Source organism: Gossypium raimondii, chromosome 10, assembly GCF_025698545.1.
Source record: "Gossypium raimondii isolate GPD5lz chromosome 10, ASM2569854v1, whole genome shotgun sequence".
Classification (NCBI taxonomy): Eukaryota; Viridiplantae; Streptophyta; class Magnoliopsida; order Malvales; family Malvaceae; genus Gossypium; species Gossypium raimondii.
This window is the reverse complement of record NC_068574.1, coordinates 53,625,605-53,636,375: the sequence shown is the minus strand read 5'-3', so window position 1 is coordinate 53,636,375 and position 10,771 is coordinate 53,625,605. Positions and strand designations below refer to the sequence as shown.

Here is a 10,771-nt window from a genome sequence, read left to right as displayed (position 1 = left end):
ATCGAAAAGCAAAAACGCAGTACATTGTGCCAAGAATTTTGGTTGGTGCAACAATGGCCTCAATCGGTTCAATCCAGCTATCGCAGCAAGCCTTGAAGCAACAATCACCCATTATTTTCGGATTTTTGAGGCAAACGATGAAGCAATTAGCAGCATGTGCAATGACAATTCAAAACAATATGAATGGAAACAATGGGTGAACAATGAGATGGTAAAGCAGCATTACATTAAGCCAAATAGCAGCAGATTTTTGAACATGTTCAGTACCTGATTTGTACAACAAAGTGAAGCAATTTTAGAACCAAAACAAGCTAGATTTACAAGAGAGGAATTTTTGGTAAATGGCAGCAAAACAGCAATTCCTTCAAGGCTTAAGAGAGATGGCAGCAGCAGTTTAAAAAGTAAAGTAAGCACCGAAGGCCAATAGAGGGTCGCAGCAGACTAACAAACAAACAAAATATATTACCATAACATGAAACAAAAGGATTAAGCACTTCCAAATATGCTTAACAGCATAAGTACCATCCTAAAGTTACCAAAGGCATCTTACTTACCTAATAATCACAGAAGTTAAAAAATTTCATTTCTTGCCAATCTATTCGTCTTCGGACTTGTAATATTTCAGCGCCAACTTAGCTTGCTCAGTCACAAATTCAGCTCGCTCAACAAACAACTCCAACTGCGCCATTTGCAATTTCCTCCATTTTGCCTCCAAAGCAGCCTTCTTCTCACCATCAACCATATCCAACCCGACCTTTACAACACCTACTTCCGTGTCAGAGACACTAAATTTCATATCAAGCAAACTACTGTAACTCTTAGACACCACAATATCGACCTCTATTGGCACCGCATTGTCTGTTTTCTTATCGGATGAAGAAGGCAACTCAGCTTTCAATGCTGCCACTACCTTGTTATTCCCCTTGGCTTTCCCATTCGACTTGGCAGTTGAAGACTCAACTTTTCCACTAACTCCCCAAATCTTTTTCGACAACTCAAAAGCTTTTTGTTCATGGGCTTTAGAGAAAGTTGGATCCTCACCCTTCTTATTTTTACCAACATTGTTTTTGAATTTTTTCTTTAGTCTTCTAACCTTATCCATCAATTGTACTTTGCTAACATTAGTATGAATCGATTTCTTAACGAAGTCATAAAATCCATTCATATCAGTATGAGGGTCAGCCCCTGTCTTAGCAGAATAATCCAACATACCTTTCAACAAAGCAATCTCATCATCTTCACTAAACAACCGCTGGAACAGCAGCTTCTTTGCATCTTCACCAGTCCTTTTCACCTCCTCCACAACAGGTGCAGTAGCCATCCCTTCTCCCCCAACCTTCTTCTTGGGTCGTTTCCCTTCTTTGGCATCCAACCCAGACTCCCCAGGCCGTTTAGATGAAGAAGCCAAGGGCTTATTCGATCCGGGTTTCGTCGCAATAGCAACCGGTGCAGCGGTGTCGGATTCAGATTCGGAATCAGAACCGGATTCATCAGATTCATCGTTAGCGGTTTCAAGCTTTCTGTGTGGTGGGATCTTGTGGGTCAATGGAGTAGACTTGGTTTTGGGGTCTTCCTCACCTTCTTCCTCAGTTGAAGACCCTTCTTCTTCTTCCTCAGAAGAAGTCACCTCTTCATCTTCTTCAGATGAAAAAGCGGGTGCTGGGACTTCAACAGGGTTTGCACGCTTTGGTGCCATTAAGAAAGAGAGAGAGAGTGGGGTGGATACTTCTTGTTTGTTTGATGGTTTTATAGGGAAAGAGGGGGGATGAAGGACTGATTTCAGAAGGTTTTCTTTTCAAATGGGCTGTAAAATTGATAGAAACGAAGAGTCAAAGTTTAAATGTGGGAAATAAAGAGTTTTCCCCCTAACCAAGCGTCGGAAATCTAATTCAAGCTCCATCATATCATAATTTCAAATCAAAAGTAACTTTTTTAAATTAATCATATTTTTAAACAGACATTTTTAATTCAAGCTAAATTTTTTAGCTTTCACTTTTACAAATTTACCTTTGATTAAAAAAGTATATCCTCTTTGAAGATTATTTTTTTAGTAGAAAAAAATACATCTTAAAGTAAAAAATTTTAAGAATTACACTAGTGACTCAAAGCAAGAACATAATCCGCCTTAATTAAATTTCTAGCTGATTGCCGGGGGTTTTTCAAACTAATGAATTTCTGTTGAATTAGTCGCCATACACTTAGCCATATGATCAGTTACTATATTTTGCAACCTCAAAATATGACAAACAAGGACCTTCCAATTTCGACTCAATAAATGATGGATAATACACATTTCAGTCAAATGACTATCTGTAACTCCACAAGCTAAAATCAATTCAACTAAGAGAGCATTATCACATTCCACTTCCAACTGTCGATGACTTTTCCTCCATGATATAAGTAAGCCTTCAAGTAAGGCTATCCCCTCAATCTTGAAAATTGAATCATTTCCTAACTTCATCAAAAAACCACCTAACCATTTGTCATCGGCACTTCTAAACACTCCTCCAATGCCAGCAAATGAGTTATTTCTCGATACAGCTCCATCCGTATTAAGTTTAACCCATCCTTTAGTTGGACATGCCCACTGATTGGTTGTCACCCTCGAACTATCATGCAATCGTGCCATGTTTAACCACTTATAACTTCTTGCCCAACTTATGCTTGTATCCATAATTTCCTGACCACAACTATGGCCTATTGAAAACAAATACATGTTTCTATTTTTCCATAATAGCCAACAAATTATTGAGAAGAACATTTGCCATTCAATATCATGATAATTATAATTACCTATATTTTGCAAATTCCACAGCAACTAGTCTTGAAGCGAAAAAGAGAAAAATTGTACCTGATTATGTTTCGGCACAATCGACAACCACACCGCTTTAGCGAAACTGCAATCACGTAAAGCATGGATACCTGATTCATCAACATGGCTACACCTCTCACAACTTCTATAATTTGTCATGTGTCTCCTTACCCTTTCATCATTAGTCAAAATTCTCTCATGCCATAGAGTCCACATGAACATTCTAACTCTTTGAGGCACTCTTACTTCCCAGATAATTTTCCAACTATGTGCATTGACACCTAAATCAAACTGATGGAGTTTCTTATAAGTTTCAGATACAGAGAACATCTCCTTAGTCGCCCATTTCCATGCAAGACAATTTGGCCCAGCATCCAACGAATGTGGGACTACTACGCCTATTTGCAAAACAATGCTGTCAGGAAGTAAATTTCTTAGATAGCCCCAATCTCAATTACCATTATCATCCACCAAATCACTGACTCGAAGAGTATCATCCAATCTTGACCCTCCAGTATGCCATGTTTTCAAAATTCCCACCTGAGGGACCCAAAGGTCATTCCAAAAATTCATCAGACGTCCATCCTCTATTGCCCAATAAATATTTTTGAGTACCTCAGGCCAAAATTTCATGAGTGACCTCCAAAAGAATGAACAATTATATCTTGAGATACCGGTTGGTAAAACTCCACACAAATTATACTTGTTTCTCACAACTTGTACCCATAAGGCTTCCGTCTTTGTAAGTAACTGGAATCTTAATTTCAATAAGAAAATTTTATTTTGGTCCATTAAGCTACATATACGAAACCCACCCACAACCATAGAAGTACAACAAACATCCCAACGAATTAGTGTTGGCTTCCTCATCTCAACTGTAGATCCCTAGATAAAATTCCCAGCCAACTTTTTAATTTCCCTACAGGCTAAAATTGACAACTGAGTCGTTGCCATGAAATAGTTCGGAATAGACAGGAGTACTGTTTTTGCTAGCGTAGCTTGACCGGCTAATGAAAGCTTCTTTGCAACCCAACCATTTAACTTGTCATGAACCTTCTTCACAACAAACTCAAATGAATGAATACCAACTCTCCCATGTAAAATCGGCATGCCTAGTTACTTCCTAGATCATCAATGTATGCAAACTCTATTTTCCTACAAATAGCCGAAGATAATTCATCTAGAACATTGGTGAAAAAAAGATTTGGGATTTACCTTTGTTCACCTTCTGTCCCAAGTAGTAGAAAAAATTTATTTAGAATATCAATAACAATATTAGATTGCCCTAAATTAACCTTGCAGAATAACAATAAGTCACCTGCAAAAACAAATGAGAAAGATTCGGCCCCTTCCTAGACAATCGCAGCGGAACCCATCTTTTTTTATTAATCGCTTCATTAATTAGATACCCCATCCATTCCATACACAGAACAAATAAATAGGGCGATAGGGGATCCGCTTGTCGGATACCACGAGAAGGGTTTGAAAGCCTCAGTCATCATTTCATTCCAAAGAACTTGAAAAGATGATGAAGATACACAGTTAAGGATAACAAAAATTAGAGTAGTCGAAAAACCAACAGTAGACAACGTTTCTTCTAGGAAATTCCATCTTAATCCGTCATACGCCTTTTCTAAATCAATTCTGAGGATTATCCCAATCTTCATTCCTGTAAAGTTTTTCATAGAATGAACAACTTTCTAAATGACAATAATATCGTCCGAAATATTTCTTCCCATCACAAAGCTAGCTTGATTTTGACTAACCAGTTTCATCATTAACGATCTTAATCTGTTGACAATAGCTTTCGTGATAATTTTGTAAGCTACCGTACATAGACTAATAGGTCTAAACTGCGAAACCTTCTCAGATCCTTGAACTTTCAAAATAAGAACAAGTCATGTTTTATTTAGTCTTTGATCTAAAAGATACCCCTCCATAACCCGCTGAACCAATCTACACACCATCAACCTTACAACATCCCATTGTGATTGGTAGAATTTTGTATGAAATCCATCAATTTTAGATGTTTTAAGTGGCACCATATCAAACACTGTCTTACGAATCTCTATATTCAAGACCACCATACTAAGGTTCTCTTTATCTATTTGTGATAATGTCGGGAAATACCCTCTACATGTAAGACCACCATAGACAATGTAATCTATAAAATAAATTTTTTTGAAAAACTTCACAACATGTTTCTTAAGCACCGTCGACTGAAAATACCACTCATCACCATCAATTTTGAAACCCACAATTCTATTATCTTATTGCCTAACTAATGTACGACTACGAAAAAATTTGGTATTCCTGTCTCCCTTCACAAGCCAATTAGAACATGATTTTTGGAACCATAATAATTCCTCATGATACAAAATTTCCTCCACTTCTAGTCTCAGTTCTAGCTCTCTATTACGAAGGCACTAAGAGTATCTTAATTCCAAAATATGCTGCACCCGTTTAAGTTCTGAAATTAACTAGCGCTTTCTTTGAAATATATTATCATAAACTGTCTTATTCTAGTCTTGAACCTCTACTTGAAACTAATTCAAATTGTCTACCACGAAAATATCATTCCTCAAATTCTAAAAATATAGCTCTTTAAAATTTGCATGTAACATCTAACTCTCCAAACAACGAAAGGGTCTAACTCCTCTTCTTTGCTTCAGCTTTAAATAAAGTAAAACCAGATGATGATCAGATTTTAGAGATAAAGGTTTCTAACATAACAATTTGACATAAAGGAGAACTAAGCTGCATTACCCACTACTTGGTCTAACCGCTGAGACAGGCCTCTTCTACTCCAACAAAATTGTGACCCACAAAAGCTTAAACCGCGGATGCTATAATTAAACATAAATTCCTAAAACTACAGACATCCATTTCTTGTCGAATCTGCACCACCAATCCGTTCTGAAGAATCTAAAATAACATTGAAATCTTCAGCAATAACCCAAGGTTCAATAATCTGTTCTGCGACTGAACCAACATATTCCCACAATATCTTTCTTTTTGTTGGTTGGAGACTACCATAGATAGTTGTACAAAGAAATTGAGAAGAATAATAAGTACATCGGATCCTCATATTAATTGTTTGAGGTTGTAAATCAAGAATTTCAACATGTAAAGTATCTTTCTAAAAAACCCAAATTCATCATTCAAAGCCTTTCGCTTCAACCCTACACAAGTTCAGAAAACCAATTCTACTTATAATAACTTCAGCACGCTCACCACTGATTCGCGTTTCAAAAAAACAAAAAACATCAGGGTCAAACTCCTTTCTATATTCACTAATAAATTTATGGAATCGGGGATGCCCTGTTCTTTGACGATTCTAAAGAATCAGCTTAGAATCTATAACCATAAACAGTAGATAGTCAAAACCGACAATCAAACTAATAACTAAGGAATGAACGACTTACCTCATTTTCCTGATTCATTTACGCTTCCATACCAACCATCAAAGAATTCGATGGATCCTCTAATTTATTTTGTTGACAGGAAGTTTCAATTGCTTGAATGATGTCTTCCATAGCCTCCGAAATTCCCATCATAAGTTGATCATGATTTGTCAACCCGATATCAAGAGGTTTCTTACGGTGCATGTCCTCCTCCACAGTGGCCTCCACTTCTCTTCCCATACTCTCATTTCTCATAGCACCAAACTGAAACATTTTATTTTCTTTTCTAAAACCTGATTCGTGTGACGATAGGCTTGGTGTTTATTTCTATTTAAGTTTGTTTTAAAATTCATAGCTTGGGTCTTTAAATTACCAAACGGCCCATCAAAGCCTGATTTTACCAAATTTGCTCCATCGTTAAACCCACTGACACCTTTACTTAAATGAAGCCCTGGACCATTACTATTAGGTCTCAATATTTGTAGATTTTTCCTATGCCCATTAGCCACAGCTAATTCTTTCCCTTTTGCCCTAGAAACAATTTTCCTATTCCCACTGACATCATCAGCTGCCTTCGAACTCATCCCTTCCACATATCTCTACAAATCTACAGTAACTTCGTTGTTTTCTTCTTTAGCAACAAAATTAACTCCATGATTAACTGTTGCACTATTAATTCTGCCATCCTCTAGAATAAAGAAATGCGATCCCGTATATCGGTTGTATTGACCACTGTTAGCCACCATTGTAGACTCTTTAAACCTTCCTCTCTGTTTTCATTCCACTAGCATCCAAGGACCAAATGGTTGCTTTTCAACCCTATTAGTCAGATTTGATTCCTTCGTAATTAGTACTGTGGTGTCCATCGAGTTTTCCATCATGCCTGTTTCTTCTCTTGAACAAAGTGCAGTTGTATGCCCATACAACGTACAAGTAAAATAGATATTTGGCAGAGACTCGTATTCGACCCTTTGCGTTTTACCATTTATTCGAACCTTAAAAATCAAAGACTTCCTAAGATCTGCACACACTACCAACAGAGCGAGCCTTTCTCTTATTGCTATATTCGTATGTTCATCAATTCTAATCATCGGCCCATTTGTTTGCCCTATAGCCCGAAGTAACATTTTTGAGTAGTATCCTTCCGATAAACCAGGCAATTTTATCCAGGCAATTTGATTATCTACTTTTGTGTTAGCAGTTGAGAAATCTAATAACCAAGGTTTTATCGTTAGATAATGACCAAAGATTACCCATGGACCACCTATTAGAATTTTGTCAAAATCATCCATATCTTTAAAATGAACGAGGTAGAAATCATTTTCCAAATCCATCAATTGAAATCGACTCTATAGTTTCCACAACGAAGAGACCTTATTAAGCAATGTATAAAACCCTATCTTCTTCCCCAATAGCTTCACCACAACAGTTAGGGTCATTTTTCGCGCTATAAATTACTAAACATGATCGAAGAAAGTAATCGATGGGACTCCACCCATTAGCACCGTGGTCACGTCTCCATCCTGCAATTCAAAATCTTCCTCTAAATCTACTATCGAATTGTGACTCACCGGATCACCTATCAATTTAGTTTTATAATATATCATCGCCGTATTCACAATCTTATTCTGTATGGGCTATCCATTTCCATCTACAGTCAGATCAATCGAGTCTGAGGGCCCATCCGTACATCGATTAACCTTCATCGTTGCCCTACCCGCAGAATTCGTTCTAATCACAAAGTCAACCGGAGAGAGAGTTTCTTCAATCAACTTTTTAGAAAATGTAATATTTAAGCTAAAATTTATTTTAAATAATTGTGATAATTATATTTGTATGTGATTTTAATATATAAAATATATTTAAGATAAAATTTTTATCTTTCACTTTTATCGATCCATACATATTGCCATTAATGATGAGGTAAACATCGTAAATTGTACAATAAATGTTTTTATTTTGGGTTAAACATTAGATTGGTACCTGAATTTTTTCACTTATCTCAGATTGGTACTTATAGTTTTTTTGTCGTTGATTAATAACCGAACTTTTTTCCGTCCACTAGTTTGGTACCTGTGACTAACGCTGTTACTTTTTTCCTGATGTGGCAGTGCTGACCAATCATGCGTCACCACGTGTCATCCTATTTGACAATTGAAACTCTCAAATTTCTTTCTCATATTTCTTTCCCCTATTTTCTTCCTTCTTTCTCTTTTTTTTTATATTTCTCATTTCTTCTCTTTTTTTTTCATAATTTTTTTTCTTTTCACAAAGTTTTCCTATTATGATAGAGTTAGATGAGATTTTTTGGATGATACTATTTCTAAACTACGGTTGTTAATTACTATTATTTTAAATTGTATGTCATCATCTTCGATGAATACGTTTAAACCGACACGTTGCATTTGACAAGGAGATCTTTTATCTCCATATCTTTTTATTCTCTATATGGAATGACTAGGCCATTGTATTGATTATGCAGTGGAACAAAAACTTAGTCCTATTAAGATTATCAATGAGTGGTCCTGATTTGTCAAATCTATTTTTTACCGATGATCTCATGTTGTTTTGTAAGGCAAATAGGAGGCAGACAGCTTTGATCAATGGAATCTTGAATGATTTTTGTTACTTTTTGAGTCAAAAGATAAATAGAAACAAATCACAAGTGCTTTTTTCTTATAACACTTTAGATACTTTAGCAGCAACAATTTGCAGTCAGATAGGGTTTGTGCGAGTTGATGATCTGGGAAGTTATCTTGGAATGCCACTACTTTAGAAAAGAACTGTAATGAATACATTCAAGTTTGTGGTTGATAAGGTAAGGAACAAACTCAATGGTTGGAAAGCAAAAAAAATTATCACTGGCAGAGAGAATAACGTTAGCCAAATCTCTTCTACTAGCAATTCCCAACTACTTCATGAGTATGGTATATATACCAGTTTCGATTTGTAAGGAGAATGGGAGATTAGCACGTAACTTTGTTTAGAGTACTAGCTTCGAAGCTAGGAGACCGATGCTTGTTTCTTAGAAAGACTATTATAAACCTCTCGATTCTGGAGGGCTTGAACTACGAAATTTGGTGGATCAAAACAAAATTTTTCTATTGAAATTAGGTTTCCAATTACTTACAAAGATAGATGCACTGTGGGTTCAAATGTTAAGAAAAAAGTATCGTGTTCATGGGAAGGGTTCCAACCTTAATTGCGAGGAGTAACTGTTTTTTCATTTGGAGATCGTTGAATGCAGTTTGGTTAGAGGTAATTGACAACATTTTTTGGTCCATTGGTGATGTTGGGCTCTCTAATTTTTAGAATGATGTATAACTTCGGGAGATTGGTCGGCTCAGAGCTTTCTTTAGAGGGATTGTTCAGCCAGATGACATGCTCTATGTTTGTGATTTTTTTTATTCTACTGGAGATTAGGTTTGGGCCCGGTTAAGAAGTTTGATTCCTGACAACGTTGTTAACCAAATAGCAACAGTGTTGCCACCTACTCCTGATGCAGGCCTGGATTAGCTAGCGTGGAAATGGATGTCGAAAGAGAACTTCTCTAATTTTGAGAATATAAGAATCTTTGTGTGGTGAGTCATGAGGCTTCTCCTATGTGGAAATTGATATAGAAAACTAAGACACCTTAAAGGGTTTGAGTATTCCTTTGGCTTTTTTGGCAAAATATATTGTTAATGAATGGGGAACGATTGATGAGGCATATATCAAATGGTGGGAATTGTCCCAGATGTACTACTTTATGCGAATCTGGGATTCATGCTATGCAGGATTACCCATTTTCAAGGGTGATTTGGATGTTAGTTGTGTCGATTCACGCTCACATTATTTTCTTTTCATTACAACTGAAGGATTGGTTAGTTTGGAATATTCAAGATAAGGGGCATTGTGGGAGTAAGGATTTTGAATTGAGGACTCTTTTCTCCATAATATATTGGTTGTTATGGAAGAATAGGAATCATTTTGTCTTTTCTAATAGACATAATTGTATTCAAAATCTTGTGGATACAGGTCTCATATGGGTAAAGAGTTATGCAACTTCCAGTTCCAATCTATTCTAGCCAAATCAGATGGTCACTATCTATTATTAGGCACCACCGGAGGATGGATGGATTAAAGTAAATACGGATGGGGCGGTGTCTTCTAATAATGCGAATGTATCAATTGGAGGTGTGTTGAGGGACTTGAATGCAATGTGGTAATGTGGTTATACTATGTTATTGGGTAAGAAATCAATTTTTAAAAATGAAGCTAGATCTATTTTATAAGGACTATGCATAGTTTGGGATAATGATTTTGGACGAATATAACTGGAATGTGACAATGTGTTGTTGGTTGAATCTCTTTTGGCTGGTAGTGCTTCTAGTAGTAAAATGGTGGAATTACGGTTGATTCATGAAATGATGCACCAAGAATGAGAAATCTGATTACGGCATATGCCGAGATCTTAGAATGAAGTTGCAGATTGCTTGGCCAAAATAGCCATTCATCTTGCTGGTTTATAATTATTTGTTGCTCCTCTACATGCAGTGAAAGACATTTTGTTAGA

The 10,771-nt window shown here is 36.4% G+C and overlaps 1 protein-coding gene across 2 annotated transcripts; it reads right to left on the bottom strand.

Moving 5' to 3' along the window:
- Positions 1-209: 209 nt before the first annotated feature.
- LOC105776125 (probable transcription factor At1g61730) lies at positions 210-1,863 on the bottom strand. 2 transcript variants are annotated; one of them, XM_052622123.1, is made up of 2 exons: positions 555-1,863; positions 210-267 (listed from the first exon to the last, which is right to left on the bottom strand). In XM_052622123.1, the coding sequence occupies exon 1, from the start codon at positions 1,694-1,696 to the stop codon at positions 596-598; it is 1,101 nt and encodes a 366-aa protein (XP_052478083.1). In that variant the 5' UTR covers positions 1,697-1,863; the 3' UTR covers positions 210-267; positions 555-595. The 2 variants fall into 2 exon arrangements, with proteins under 2 accessions (XP_052478083.1, XP_052478082.1); XM_052622122.1 differs by having other exon boundaries at positions 210-441; positions 555-1,862.
- Between the last annotated feature and the right edge of the window lie 8,908 nt (positions 1,864-10,771).